This window comes from Vollenhovia emeryi, unplaced genomic scaffold (genome assembly GCF_000949405.1).
Source record: "Vollenhovia emeryi isolate VEMERY1.0 unplaced genomic scaffold, V.emery_V1.0 DF939299.1, whole genome shotgun sequence".
Lineage (NCBI taxonomy): Eukaryota > Metazoa > Arthropoda > Insecta > Hymenoptera > Formicidae > Vollenhovia > Vollenhovia emeryi.
In genome coordinates, this window is record NW_011967067.1 from 29,635 (window position 1) to 45,944 (window position 16,310).

Here is a 16,310-nt window from a genome sequence, read left to right on the forward strand (position 1 = left end):
CCCCTATTTACACAGGGTGGGCCATTTTAATCCGTACACGGTAATATCTGCTCAGGTAGAGGTGACAGCGGAAAATGCCTCAGACAAAAGTCGAGGGGGACATAAGATGGTGTCATTAATTTAACCTTGACTAGTTGCTTGAAGGTCACCTTCAATTTTTTAAATGAAACTCCCTATTGTTTATTATACTATCTTATTCTGCTAATTGATATGAACAACTTTTGCCCAAAACATTTTTTCATTTGCCTAATACTTTTTGAGATATTCAAGAGAAAATTTATAACTCTTTCAATGTTTAACTTAGGATATCTCGATAACTGTTTGTCGGAGGTAAAAGTAGTACAGGACTCTTTGAATTGATTTGGTCTCAAGAATATGCTGTTACAACAGTGTTCCAATTTTGAAAATTTTGGTGTATTGTAACACACGCAAAACATTACATGTTTCACATACAAATTTCACTCCAAGGACAATAAATTTATTAAACTTAGCAGAAACTTATCTTATATTAAGAGTCTGTCTCATAATAGGAGACTTTGCTCTACTAATTGTAAGGATATCCTGATATACTGGGAACATCCCTATCTAATATCTTCTCACTGAGAAAAATGTTCGGTTAAATATAATGGGATAATCCACTTACGCAATAATAAATTGATAGGTTCGATTAAATTGTGTATCCGACGAAAAATATGATCGGTTTTTCGATCAAATTTTATCGGAAACGCTATTTAACTGGTTTATCCGATGGAAATTTTTCTCAGTGCTACTCGCTGCGACGTTCTTCAAGTATTCTCAGAATGTGCGGTTGGGCGTCTGGTTAGCGCTATCGTGTAAAAATGATAAGAGATGTAATCCGGTCGTCCGACGATGTCCCGCGAAATTACCAAGAGGTTGTTGAAACCGATTCACTCGGTGCACGACAATCCGATACACGCCTCCGCGGTTTCAGCCCGATGGCAGGTCGAGAGGGTAAGTAGGAAACAACCCGGGAGAGAGAGAGAGAGAGGATCTGAACAGGAGATGGACGAGAAAAAAAGCAATTACGCGAGAGAGCGGCGGCGGTGTTATGGAACCGGGAGGAGAGTTCGCTCCTCTTCCCTTTACGACAGTGAAATTATTAATTACTGTTTTGTATGCCGGCACGTCGCTTTTGTAACCGTGAAGGAACGTCGTTCTGGGTCTCCTGCCTTGGCTCGGCCCTCGCCTATGGCCAGCCAGCGCGCATGCCATTTTATTGTAATTACGTGGCGCATTTGCCGCAAGGATCTCGAGATCGTTTACGTGCTTTCACGAAGGAGCGGCCGACAATAGGATCGGAACCTCTCGATATCCAAACGGGCACAAATGCACCCTCGGAAATGAATTCATGCATGAACGCAAGTCGGCTAGATCGCATATTCACATGACGTTAATGGCTGCGGTCTCGTTAATGAACTTGACAATTTTTATTCATTCAGGAAACTGAGATATTCGATATCAATTTCCGCCTAAAAATTTAAGTATAACTCGACTTCAGTTTCAAATACGAGGCTATTATATTTAAAAATCGAAATGGAAAAATTGGCGACTCATTGAAAACTAACTTTACATCGATCGAACAAGTACGTCGTGTGAAGCTTTGGCTAATAATTTTATTTGAAGAATTGGATTAGAAATTAAGATAGAATTGAGAGAAGATTCTCTCCGCGTAGCGTAAAGTGGTGTATACGTACCAGAAAACCGGATGTATTGTCGAGTAGACAGCGGAAGCGGACCGTGAAGCTACGTTCGAGCAGATGACAATGCTGGGGCGAGAGTGCGTCGAGCAACGGCAGGCTCGCACTTTCGGCAGGCAGGAAAGAATTCCACATTAATTGTCGCTGCAATTCCTCCCGGTCCTCACTGTGCACCAGTTCGTACACACTCTGGTGAACGATGTCGGACTGGAAAAAGGAGATAGATTTCGTTACTTCTCGCTATCCGTTTTCTTTTTTCAACATTTGGTCGGTTTGGCTTTTGCACTTTCTTCTAACAATCACACAGCCTCTCAAGTTAACTAACATTTTCTTCTCCTCTCCCAAGGTGGATGATAGAAATGCAGTTTTTACTATCATTGTGAATATATTTACATTATAAAAAACTCAACTAATTTATTATTCATTACCTGGATATTTTAGCAGAATAATAGCTAAAAGCTTGTGTTTTATAGTAAATTTTTTAAATACTTGGCATCACTGTGTCTATTACAATTATTTTACTATGCAATTATAGTTTCAAATACTATATACTTTTCTATCAGTGTGGAAACAGATTTGCTCTGTCCGTACGGTTTTTCGGATCGCCAAATATCACGTCGTTTTTTTATTCGCCAGCGAGACACGTCCGGGAAACCGAATCCGGCGATATATCACGATGATTTGTTGCCGACGTCGAAAATGATAAAAACAAAAAGTGAGACTCGCTTATCCACGACACGCGCAATACAGATTTTATTGCGTCCATACATAATTAATGCTCGTTTATTCGCAGTTTAGATACCGGCTATAAAACGAGTTAATAATAGTGCTCGCGTTCCCTGCCTCGCGGGCACCTGACATTCGCGTTTATCCAATCTAAGAATTCGTGCATACATTCTATCGTGTGTCACGAACGTGCGCGAACTCCGGGCCATTATTTACGATTAACTCTTCGACTACCGTTTTCCTCGCGTCAATCCCGGTCGCAATCTCGTTTACACTGCCTTTGTACCACGGGGGACCACGGGTGCGTATAAAGATTGCCGCGAGACAATCAAACTTGTCCAAACTCCAAGTGAGCCGAGACCGGTTTCCGCGTTGCCTATATTATATTTGCGAAATGTATCGAGCCGTGTTCCCGCGTCAAAGTAATCACTTCCGAGAAGTAACGACTAGATATCAATCGGCTTGGAATATATGAAGCAGCCCAGAACACTGACCGAGGAATCGCTACATTCGGAGATTATTCTTTCAAATATCGAATTTTCGGGATTTTATGAATTTTTGAAAAGACACCTTTATATAAGTAACGATAAAAATGTCATCAATAATAGAAAATTTTATTTAAACTTTTTATTAGTTACTCTTGAGGAAAAAAAACAGCAAGCACTTTACAAGAAATTGTAAAAGTGTTGTAAGAAGACTCGCAAAATTTAGAATATCTTCAATTTAATACACACACACAAGTAAATAAAAATGTATGTAAAAGTACTGTAGGTAGTGAAGAATGTTATTTAAGAGCAAACGAATTTAATTAATAAAATCTGTACGTATGACATTTTAATGCAATATATTAATTTTGTATGAGACATCCTAATCGTCCTAAAGTAAGATTTAAAATTGCGTTTTTGCAGCAACAGCAGTGGCGCAACTGTAAATTATGCCTCTAATAGAGTCTAACTATAGTCGAAATCAAGACAGCAGAGTGGCGCAGTGGAAGCGTGCTGGGCCCATAACCCAGAGGTCCGTGGATCGAAACCACGCTCTGCTAGATTTTTTTTTTCTAAAATTCTAAACAACTACGCGTAGTTTATGACTAAGTATATGTAATTATAAATATATCATTGCACATTTTAACTTTAACCAATAATTACTGAATTTTACAGACGTAAGTAATGTTTGCCACACGAGTCGAAATAAAATAATTTCTTCACCGGACAATATATTGTTGACGAGTGTCTTCGATGAAATTTTCGCAGTAACGAAACTCAAGTGTCTCGAAGCAAACGTCCGGAATGTCCTGAAAGTTCGACGGCAAGTAACGAATCGCTGCACGGAGAGAATTTTCTTTTAAAGTCGCGAGACAACGTGGCATTTTAAAGAACTTTATGAAGAGCCTTTTGAAATTTTATCACACGTTCTACTAGTAAAATGCGTGACAAAATTTTAAAAAAAACTGATGAAATTCTAGGAAATGCCACGTTGTCCCACGATTACGTGATTTTCAGGGTTAAAGTTTGAGAGAAAATTCCCTCCGTGCAGAATCCCCGGATCGCGACCAGGCGCTTCGCGCGGCGATCAATGCCGTCATACGGACTTACATAACAATTTCAAGTGGAAAAACATGAGAAGCGGCACGATCGATTCTCCCTCTCGCCCCTCTCTCATCCTTGCTGCACTGTCGCAACTTCTCGCTTATGACCAGCAACAGCCAGCAGCAGCAACGGACGCGAGGGGGAGCGCGGCTGAAACATGGAAGTCGTGAGATCGCGGCGCCGCTGATATACCTAGGCACGAACGTACGTAGGCAGGTATAATACACGCGCTCTCCGGCCATGTAACGCGGGAGAGATACACGCGGGGCCCGGGCGCGGAAACGGCCCAGTGTTAGAAACGTGGCTCCCGGTAGCCGAGGGAAGTAGTCGCCTCGGTATCGCGCTCCTTACCCGCGTGATTTATTATATTATTCGCGGGCGAGCGCCGCGCGGGCACCCAGGCTGACAGCCGTGACCAGGTAATGGCCGATGGAGAGTCAATTCGATCTGTTCGAGGGCCCCCGGCCCCGGAGCGGAACCCGCGGGCCAAGGGGTACAGCGGATGCGTGTGCACCGGCGTCGATTATCGGATTAAAAGTCACGCGCGTTGCGCCTATTCCGCTCGCTTGATCCCCGTCTGGGATCGCTCCCCTCGGTCCTGGTGCACCAAGTAGGTGTATCTTTGAACACCTATATCCGCGCGTCATGTAAGAGCGCCCTTCGCGGCGAGAGCGATTTGCCTTGTGGCTCGCCTATTCCCCGGCACCTGGTTTAATTTTATAATACAGAGGGGAGTCCCATAGTATGAGATAGCGGGGGTTTCTGTTAAGTTAAGGGGATGCTGGAGCGATTTTGCACTTTCGCACCTTTTGCACTTAAAACTTTTGCACTTAAAACAACACACATACTACATGTACTGTATGTATGTGTCGCTCACTCATTATTTCTTATTAGACTTACAAACTTAGTTTCAGTGATGCCATATTGTTCTTTCACTTGGCCGGAATAGCGAGCTGCTTTCGATCTGTACACGTAAGCCATTTAATTTGTATATTACACAAATGTTTCCGCGAACTGACAGTTTTTAGGTTAGAAAGGTGCAAAAGTGCAAAATCACTCCAGCATCCCCTTAATAGCGTCTCTTGGTTCCACCGTGAATTGAAGTGAAATCTGTTAGTGGAAACTTCATTGTTAGATCGTGTAATCGTCGCGTAAAAAGAATTTAGACGTTGAAAACCCGTTATCTAACATTAAAAGCCTGTCACATAATAAGGGACTTTCCGCTGTTTGTTACATTTTTGCTATAAATTCTTTGTAATTTATTCCTGAAAGACGCTCCACCAGAAATCTCAGTAAATTGATTATCAATTTAACTTGGTATGCTATTTCGACTTCAACTGAAGAAAGTCATCGCAGCAATTCCTGTGTTGAAAACAGACGTGTACGCAGAAATATTAGGCACTGAGATTCAGCGCCTGTCGTATAAGGCGTTGTCATTATTTGTCGTTACTTATGTGCACTTATTAATATTTAAAATAAATCGTTTGGTTTTCGCAAATGATATTTGCATCATTTAATATTTCTAATAAGTTTAAGGTATAAATTAATTTATTTAACAGAAACAAATACATTTTATACATTTAACTTATTACAAAAATTAAATGGTAAAAATGTCAATTGCAAAAAAAATTTATTTATTTATATAAATATATAAATTATGTTTATATTACGTTATATATGAAGTGATTTGTAGTTTATGTTAAATAACATTTTAGATTCGCTTGTCTCACACTCTGTGTCCTATATGTTTGGAGAGGCGCGCCATCTTGCTCGTAGCTATAACGTCATTATTATTTATATTATCTCTCCGAGTGTTATATTGTTCTCGTCTTAAAATTAACGCTGACGAGCAAAGGGGAAGCGGCGCAACACCGAGCGCATGCCCCATCAATTTCTTCGAGATCCGCTGGAGCCGCGCGGCGTAGAAAATTGTGTTCCTCCCGTGCACGGACTCATTGCTCTCTCGCCGGGGACTAGTCCCGGATTAATTATGCGCGATAAAGTGCGTCGGACACGTGTAGCTACATGTGCCGTACGCGAGCTTGTGTCGCGGTGCGCGACGTCACGGCCGATCAGATATTTTCTGAAATAATGCCGCTCGCCTCGCCGTACATCCCACGTCCGAGGATGTCCCTCTTCCCGTTTTTGCCCACGTGTCATTCTCGGCGCTCGTTGCATTCGGTTTATACCTTGCCGGGTCGATACGGAGAAAATTATGGATCTAGGATCTGCCGTCCGTAATATATCACCGTAATGGACGATATATCAACCCGGACGGATTCGTGCAGTGCCACTGAAATTACTGCAATAACGTAATAATTGTAATTTAATTGCTACAACGAATGCCCTGTCGTGCTTTTCACTCGCGAGGATATTCCGAAGGTTACGACGTGGAGAGAGGTGGGAGACTGCACTTCGAAGCAACGCGAATAGGGAGAACACGTCCTTTATGTGATAGATCTTCGTTTGCTTCGAACGTATTTTTATCCCGAATATTTGTTCTCTTCCGTCGAGAAACTCGGCTGTTTTATATGGAAAATTATGACGCGGTCGACCATTTGGGGTGCCTTTCGTCTCTGAGATGAAAGGACTCGACACGCCGTGACAATTCGAAGTAAACGAGATAATGTACATTAATATCATTGTCTTATCCGCAAGTTTATTAAGTCAACTATGCGCTAGACCTTTTAGAATTTAAGCCAACGGCATGCATAATATACAAGTATGTTTTCTCGAAGCCCGTTGTGCTTCATTTTTCTTTTAAATTCATAGTAAATGAAGATTTGCAATTTAAAAATATACATTTGTATACACCAACTATTGAGGTAAAATCTCTAATCTTAGTAGTTAGAATTTAAGTAACAATGATTTTTGCTCCGATACATCTTCTTGATTGAACAGAATTAATCGTTTATTTAATCGGTACCAATAAGTCCGCAGAATGATACACAAAACGTAGTAACAGTCACGGAACAAAGTAATGTAAAATATTCAGTACGGAATTTTCCATTTCGTAGGCGGACAACGAATTCTTAACGTTTTTTTTGTTGTTTTTCATTCGGCGCGGTATCGTACGACGTTACGCGGGCCAAAGTTTACCTGAAGGTCGCCGCGCTCTCATTCGCTCGCCGAACGTCGAGCCGGCAGGTAGTGGCGAGAGTCGCTCCGTGCGTGTTATTAATTTTGCGTTATCGGTTTCCAAGACTCGATCGCGATGAATGTTGGGATAAAACGCTATTGATTTGTACACCTTTATCAGTAACAAGTAACGTTCCCCGATTAATTATTAAGTTTCTGCAACTTGTAATGAGAAACAACTTGCATTTTGAGGCGATGGCTCTTTATCAACGTATAGATATTTCACGAAACTAACTCATCTAAATTATAAAACGTAAAACGTGGTATTTTGTCGCGGTTACATCTCGTTTGCGCGTCGCGCTTTTAATTATCTATCGATTTCGTTTCAAGGATTAGATTAAATGACAAAGATTGTAAAATATCGTTTCGTTACGGACTAATAACTACTTCTTTACCGCAGATTATGCTTCCGATGCTTGTGTTGCCTTTTACATCGCCAATTCAAAAGTGATTTATCCATTATCCTATTCGTCAGAATCAAAAGTGCAAGTTGTTAGTTTGAGTAATTTGTATGATAGAAAGTCACGCGATATTTGTTAATAAAATTTCACGCGTTTCGCGGTATTTCACATCGCATACGGGAGTGTCCGAAATTTCGCGCGATCGATGATTTTCGCGAGTGAGTGTTGTGTGAGTGCCACAAGGAAATCTGAGAGGAGGAGGAGGCCCAGCAGGCGTCGGGCAACAGCGGAGAAATCGGTGAGGTAAGTGTCTTACATTTTTATTTATTTGCTACTTGTGCAAAATAAAGCATCTGTCTGTCTGATTCGGTCTTTACGTATCTCGCAACACGACGGATCACAATCGTCGTGACAAAAAACGTCTAAGAACGCTCGCTACAGGCAACGAGAGCGCAATTTCATCCCGGGACGTTTCCCGACGATCGTAAAACTCCGAATCCCAATAAATATGACGAGAACGGGGGAGGGGGGGAGAAGTTCCCGAAGAAACGCGCAGGTAAGCTGGGGAGAGCTAGGAGTCCCCGCGAGGAGGCGAGGTGCAAGCCTTGGCATCGCCATGGGATCCAATGAATTCGAGAGCGCGGATCGTTTCCCTTCTTTTTTTTCTTCCTTTTCTTCCTCTCCCCCAGCTCCTCCTCCTTCCTCTTTCTAGGTGCAACCCCGCTGCGATAGCGAGAACCGTTCTAATTTTAATTAAAGATCACACACGATTTCCGCGGTAATCGCAGCCCGTACCTCACACGAACGCACAGTGGACGTATAATTGCACCGTATTCCACCGATCGTCCTGGTACCCCTTCGTTCCCGCGCGAATATGCATATCGACAAGGATATAAACTCGCTTGCAATATTCTCAATGATGCGCGACGCGGTCGATTTTTTCTGCGCGCCACTAAAACGGTTTATTCTTCTCGCGATTGCTCGGCGAATTTTATCAATGGAACTTAACCCTTTCGAACGAACAGTACGCGCTATTTATTGAAAAAAATGATCTGCGTTCTTATAGCATGTGTCGTTACAAATATTCAAATATTTTTTTAAATTTTTATGGGTAATCCTTTATGAGCACGTAATGTTAGTTACTTAACTAACTCTTGTACGGTAGAAACATCTCCATTCTTGTAAAAATAAACAAGATAATCAATTATGCACTGAGAAAAATTTCCATTCATGGATTAAATAGTGTTGTCGGTTGTTAGTTTTTCCGATTAAAGTATGGATACATCCGGTGAAGTTTTAATGACAAACCAATCACATTTTTCATCGGATATGCAATTTAATCGGATGTATCCGTTTGTTATTATGTAATAAATTGGATTATCCCATTATATTTAATCGGTCAATTTTCTCAGTGTATAGTTATCGAAAAAATGTAACTGACAGTGAGTTAAGTTACAGTTACAGATAGAAAGTAACGAAGTTAAGGGATCAGTTCAGAAGTCTAGCAAAACAGATGGTATTTGAAATTTTCAATTCGTACACTGAAAAAAATTTCTGGTTGAATATGGACAAATCAGATAATTCCTTTAGGATTTACCAGAATTCCTTTAGGATTTACCAGAATTTCTGTAGGATTACAGGAATTCTGGTAAATCCTAAAGGAATTATCTGATTCGTCCATATTCAACCAGAAATTTTTTTCAGTGTACTTCTAACTAAATTTGAAATTGGCTTTATAAAATTGCAAAATTCTTCCACACGATTAAAGTACGCATAAAGACAAAACCAGGGACAGTCGACTTTATATTGAAAAAAAAGAGAAATGAAAAATATCACTTTGTAAATAATTGGGGTTAGCTAACGCCTCAATCACGTACGACTGTCCCTGGTTTTATCTTTATGCGTACTTTAATCGTGTGGAAGAATTTTGCGATTTTATAAAGCCAACTTCAAATTTAGTTAGAACTACGAATTGAAAATTTCAAATACCAATATCTGTTTTGTTAGACTTCTGAGTGCTTCAAGTATGAAAATGTTCCGCTATGCGATCTGCAACTTATCCTGGTATTATTTTGTGCATAAAAGCTAATAAAAAGAATTACAAGCGCAAAAACTATATTTGATACCGTGGCTTGTCGAATGGTAACGTCCAAAAACGTGGCCCGAAAATAAAATCCGTAAAATCGGATATGAAAGATAGTAGGTTTAATCTAAAATAAATAAATATGTATAAAACCAATAGCAATTTAATGGTCGGTTTAGCTATACGAAGTCGTGATAATAAAATAAAACAAAGAAAAGGAGAAAGCGGGAAATAAAAGTGCAGTCAATGAATAAAACGTTCAGAGGCGTGAATGCGGCATTTAATAATGTAAGAAAATTGCCCGAGAAAGGGGGGGGGGAGATCGAGAGACGGGAGCTTCGCCGCAAATAATTTGCATTTCACAATATCGCTAAAGAATATATGCGAAGGTGCATTCCCGGTTTGCACGCAAACGCAATAGAATCACATTGCGACTGAATAAATTCTTTATGCTTATCCGTGTGCTATTTATTATAATTGGAATGAATAACCAATTCGTTATTTATTATGCCATTGTCCATTGGATTGCTGTTATTACACCGTCCGTTTAGTGCGGACGAGGACGGCGGGGCGCGGGGGTTTTCTGGGATATTGTTGCTTTGCATAACGTGGTCGAGGTCAGGCGGGTGTATTTTTAACCCTTTAACCACACGGTATGCATCATCGGCCGCGCGCCGTTACATTTCGTCTAATAGCACGCGCGCCCCGATACCTCGGCAGTTCAACGATTGTCCGCCGACGGAACGCGAGAACGAGTCTCGGGCGAATTCTCGCCAGAACTGCGTCTCAAAGCGGGATTCGATACACCCTTAAAAGTCGCCGACCGACGGAGGCAGGTCGAAGTGTAAATTGCCCTTAACGCCGCCGCGGCCGCTTATAAACGGCCCGCAATTACATCTTACGTCGTAATAGTTTGTCGTCACGTACCAACGCATAATAGGCCTCCAATCTGGCCGATCGCTCTCGTTAAGTGGCCTAATCGCAAATTATATTTTAATCGCCGGTCGATACGGAGCGCCCCCGCCGCCCCGCCGCCCACCCCGGGCCGGACTTGACGAGGATATAATTGCACGCTCACGTGCCCGTGCTTCTTACGCAAATTATAACCGGACTGTGTGTGTCAACCGTCGCTGACAAACGTCGGAGGACGGTCCCCGAGAAGTTCTCCGATTCGTATCGCGGGAATAATCAATGTAATTCTACCCCCAACCCCCCTCGCCCCTCCCGGCGGCCGTTAATGTCCATTACGCTTTCTTGGAAGCGCATTTCAGCGAATTGCAAAAGCCCTGCCCCGTTATCGATACATATTAAACATTCCCGAACGATATCAGCAGTGACTTCCTCAGCGCGCGCGCGCGGCGGAGACGGACGTAATTTACACGTGCGATACGTTAATGCGATTGCCCTCGTCCGTTCGAGGGCGCTTCTCGTTTGAGGCATCGGAGACGCGTAATTGCCGCGTTTAATTACTATACGAACGGGACGCGCGGCTTCTCGATAATATATTATTCTTGGACGTTTCAAACGTGGCGCGTACGTATCGACGATTCCAGCTGATGCCATTAATGAGACGCAGGCAGCTTCCCTCTTTGCCATTCAATAAATCTTAACGATCGCTTTACTTCTTGAAATATGTGTATCACTGAGAGACCTATTTTGTTGAATGAAACAAAATTTGGTTGACTCGACTGAATTTCTTGTGTGGATATGGCAAATCTTTCAGTCAATACAGCAACAAAATTTTGTTATATCAACACACAAATATGGTTGATTGAACACATGCAGAATCCTTTTATAATATTCAACTAGACGATTTAGTTCACGCAACAAACACAATTATTTAGAGCGTGACGAGATGGACGAATGTGTTGTCTCAACCATAAAATTTTGTTAAGATAAACAACTCATGGAAACAAAATTTGTTGTTGCAATATTTTACTTCTTTTTAGCAACATATTGTCCGTTTTATACAAGCAAATTACATGTTCAGTCAACAAAATGATTCGATCAAATTATTTCGTTTCATTCGACAAAATGGGTCTCTCAGTGTGTCTTTGTTTTTTAACAACTTCAAGATTCTTTTTACCGTATCTGGCTGTTTTAATGTTCCAAACTCGCTGCGAGTTTGGAACATTAAAATAGCCAGATACGGTCAAAAAAATCTTGAAGTTGTCAATTATTGCTGGCAACCCTGAAGATTATCTTATTAGTTTGTTTTTTAAATTCTTTATATTTATCTTCATCTCAGGAGCCTGTAAATCGTATTCTTATTGCGAAACTAATTTGAGCGTTTCCGATCTACGTCTCGAGTAAACTTTTCCCGAGAGAAAATGTTTTGTCAATCAACTTAGCCGGTTAATCGTGTGCAACCGAATCGGTATTACGAGGCACACGCTGAGCCGCGGGTATCGAGCGTGTAAATTACACATAGCATCGTTGCGCCGCCGGCTGCATGCGCCGCCATTGTCTACGCTTTAATTGAACGTACTCGATCGCGATACAACGGGAAGATTTAATGCCTGTACCGCAGGAGCTTTAGAAAAGAACGAAAGCTCGTCCGGCGCTTCTCGTCCAGGATTGAATTATCTGTGACAATGTAATGAGGCCTGATACGAACACGGCTGACGCATTGCGTAACACGCTGCTAACACTGAAGTTCTCGTCGTATAATATTCGCGTGCGATACGTGTAACGCGAAATAATTGCAAAGCGTTTTAATCACACAACCTGAATTAAGATACGCGTGTCGTTATCTGTGAGTTTGCACGGATAACAGCGAGCTTGTACTATCGCGAGTTGACACGATTTTAAGGCGATCTCAGGACATTTAATTGCAACGGTCAATGTTAGAGGAAAGTTCTCTATGATGAGATAGGACTCTAATATGAGATTGTAGGTTTTCAACGTCCAAATTCAATCACACCCTCAGAAAGGATTTCTGTTACCGAGTTCTGTTAGAAAAATATTCTTCACGCATTTATTTCTCACAACCTCATTTAGTATAAAGATAAGACAATATCAAAATTAATTCAATAATTCTTATTCTCCTCTGTCGAATTAAAAAAGATTGACTTACTATATTGAGACAAGAGTAACTTTATATATTCTAGCGTTTAGAATAAATTTCCCCTCCATCTTGCAACATACGAAGTTGGCAGCACGATATTCGACAAAAGACGATACTATTATTTTATTCTAAATTTTGGAATTTTTCATTTAAGACAGTTACTTCGCAAAATTATTTATGTGAGAATTGTTTCAAACTTTTCAGTTTATTCTCTACATCAATAGGTGCAAAATAAGACTAATTAAATTAAAATTGACCGTCTCAAAATTCTAAAAGAAATGTGAAAGTTTGCTATGTTACGCGAAATATTACGTGTAAGACACGTTATAAATATTACACGTGAAATATTATTTACACATATTATTAGGTGTTAAAATATTATTGTAATATTTGCGTTTGCAAATGGCACATTTTATTTTTTTAAGCTCAACGGTCAGTCAGATTTGTATGAGAAACAAATATGTTGTAAAGTAAAATGGAACGAATAACTAGAAAAAAGTCAAAATTATTGACCATTCCGTTTCAACAATATAAACGGTTAAAACTGAAAATCCGAAGAATTATGTAGTAGACATGAGTGTAGTGTAAGAGACATGGCAACAGCGTCTCAAACTATAATATAATCTTTCGAATCTATTTTATATTATGTATTAATCATAAGTGTACTCTTTAGAACAATATTGCATCAAGATATATCATTGTAATAATTGAGTGCCGGTTCCTTTCTCAATAATAAATATGATTGGCGCTATATCGATCCTATTTTATGACACATTGAAGTGCAATAGCATTGGATCGGGAAATTTTTTCGCAACGGTTACACGATCTAACCATGAATGTTCCACTAAACAGATTTCACTCCAAGAGCGATAAATTCACGGTGGGACCAACAGACGATGCCCATTAATTTAGCAGAAACTCCGCTATCTCGTATCTCATAATAGGGGACCTTCCTCTGTATATTGAAAGTTGCACGCGCTGCAATATTATAACGAGCGAGATGAGTGGACAAATGAGTCTGTAATACTGTGACTCGACGATGACGAGCGGACGCTTATCATTTCGAGAACGGTGACAGGAGATCTGATGCAGCAATACTGGCTGCACCTCGTATGCAATTTTGTTACGTAATTAGCTCAAGATTGCGCTAATTAGAGCTCCAGCCTACGGCAATTAAAGTCCACGGAAAACTACCGCTGGTTTGAATGCGAGATGAATTGCCTTCCTACATTGGGAATTATTCATCTGTCTTAATAGCGCTAATAACACACAGAACGCGTGGGCTTGTAATTGCTCATTTTTCTCTTAATCGCTCGTTACTCCCCAACCGCGATATTTGGGACACTTAGAGTAATCGTTACCTCCCTGTCGCCGAAACGCTCGCGATGATTCGGCGCAAATACCCGCGGCCTCGGATTCCGAAGGCGTATAAATTTGCATCGGTAATGCCGCTTAACAGCCAATCGAATAATCCGTTCTAATAAAAATACATTCCATTTATATGAGGACAGGAAATGGCTTCAATAGCGTCCAATCGTTGCGCAAATAGGGTATTCGGGCAGTTTTTTTTTCCGCACGGGGATCCAGACAAATAACTGCAATTAACCAGTGGTCGAAATTAATAAGATCCTGCAAAAAAAAAAGTGTAAATCTCAAAACGTATTTTTCGTCACTTCGCTAATAGTTCGCACTTACGTAAATGACACAATTGGAGTATCAATTTCTATAAACTCCGCCTACGAGCTCGCGGATCTCGTAGATTTATTCAATTCCTTTACGCAGACTTCACTTTTTTTCATTTTACACGTCGCTTTTTATACGATCACGATTATTTATATACTCAGCAAGAATTCCCCGTCGCATTTCTAGCGCGAGCCAACCGGCATTCGTACGGCCGTTTTGTCCGTGCATTTATGCAAACTCATTTCGCATTTTCACATGTTCCCGGGCGAATCAATTAATTACAGCGCTAGCCCGATGCCGTCCAAGCGCGAGACAGCTTCTCCGCTGACCCGTTGTCTCTCCCTCCCTCTCTCTCTCACTCCCTCTCTCTCCCCTTTACCTTCTACAGGCGTCGTTTGTCTCTTTTTCCAGCCTTTTTTCCATGCTCACCGGGCACACCCGAGAGAGGCCAGTCACCGACGGACGGCGGCGCGACGGCGGCCACAATCCGGTAAGGTCCGTCCGTATAACGTTTGTTACCATTGCTCGTTTAAATAATCTCGAAACATGCGTTCGCGGATGAGAGAGAAAGAGAGGGCGAGAGGGGGAGGGGAGAGGGAGCGTGGCCTCGCGCTCGTGCGCGGTCACGGATGGCTTTACGATCGGCCCTCGTCGTTAATTAAGAGCTTGTAATTATTTAGTGGTGGACGCTAGCGCACCCCCGCCGGCATCGGCGCGGCCCGGGCTCTCCCTCCGAAAGAGAGAGAAAGAGAGATGGAGAAAGAGAGAGGCTTGATTTACATCCCTGCGAAGAATGCGTCGGCCTCGCCTTCCTCCGCTCTATTTTCTTTTTCTACTCGCAACACCCCCGCGCCCGCGTCGCCCTCCCCCGCCCTCCCGCCCTCGCGCGCCAGCCTCGCTCGCCGAGGAACTCGCCCGGCTGTAGGGCCTCTCCTCTCCGTCGCTCCTTCCATCACCGCTCGGATCGTTCCTCTCGTTTTTCCTCCCGTCCTTTGAACCCTCTCGTCGGCTCCTATTTCGCAAACAAGCGAGAGACCTGGGCCGTCGGGCCTCCTCGCGCTGCCTCGGTGACACGATTCGAACGGGACCGATGGACCCTCGAGCCGAAACGCCACCGTGGAAAGTGAATTTCACATTCGATCAGGATAAAAAGCTGTATAATAAAGAATAAGGTGCAAGTGGTGTCAAGTGCGGGTGACGAGAATTCCCGAAGTAATCTAATGCGCGAAGAAACATTTCCCTGTAATGCACTCGTGTAGAAAAAGGTGTACCTCTCGAAGAGAGGAACATCGCGATTTGTCCGAACGCACCTTCCTCTACGCGAATCGAACTCACTCCTGAATTTCCGCGAGCCTAAAGCGCCGGCGATGTAAGGCCGAGGATTAAGTGAGGAAGTGTTTCTCTATTCTTATTGCTGTCCATATATATTTTCTACTGATAAAGCGTAATCTGTCGCTTTTACAGAGATGGGAATTTTAACCCTTTGAAGCATGGTGGTAACCCACGTTACCACCTCAACTTCTTTACTTTTTGCCATTTAATTTCCAGTTAACACATTTAGGTCGGGTTTTTTTGCATTTTTTTGGTATCTCAGCGATAAAAGAACATAAAAAGAGTTGAGTAGTCTTTAATATTTATTGTAAAAGTTTTATATATAATAATTTTTATATATGTATAATATGCAGGGTGAGTCTTTCCATATCCGACAAAATTTTTGAGAAGGTAGAACGGATCGAGATTAACGGAAAAGTCCTGTACCATTTTGCAATTTTCGTAATAGTTAACGAGTAATTAATTATTAAAAATCGTCTTAGGCCGGCCTACCGCCCAATTTGAGCGCGTGGCAAGATGTGACCGCCCGGCGATCGATATTGCTATGCGCACATCTCGCCACGCGCTCAAATT

At 41.8% G+C, this 16,310-nt stretch overlaps 1 protein-coding gene and 1 non-coding gene across 2 annotated transcripts in view; one reads left to right on the forward strand and one right to left on the reverse strand.

The window, feature by feature from the left end:
- The window catches only part of LOC105558968 (circadian locomoter output cycles protein kaput), a 184,211-nt gene that overhangs the window by 10,070 nt on the left and 157,831 nt on the right, over positions 1 to 16,310 (reverse strand). The window contains exon 5 of the mRNA XM_012006947.1: positions 1,716 to 1,925. Coding sequence (XP_011862337.1) covers positions 1,716 to 1,925 — 210 coding nt within the window. The remainder of the gene's footprint in view (positions 1 to 1,715; positions 1,926 to 16,310) is intronic.
- Trnam-cau lies at positions 3,418 to 3,489 on the forward strand. The gene has a single exon. It is a non-coding gene; the product is annotated as a tRNA-Met (tRNA).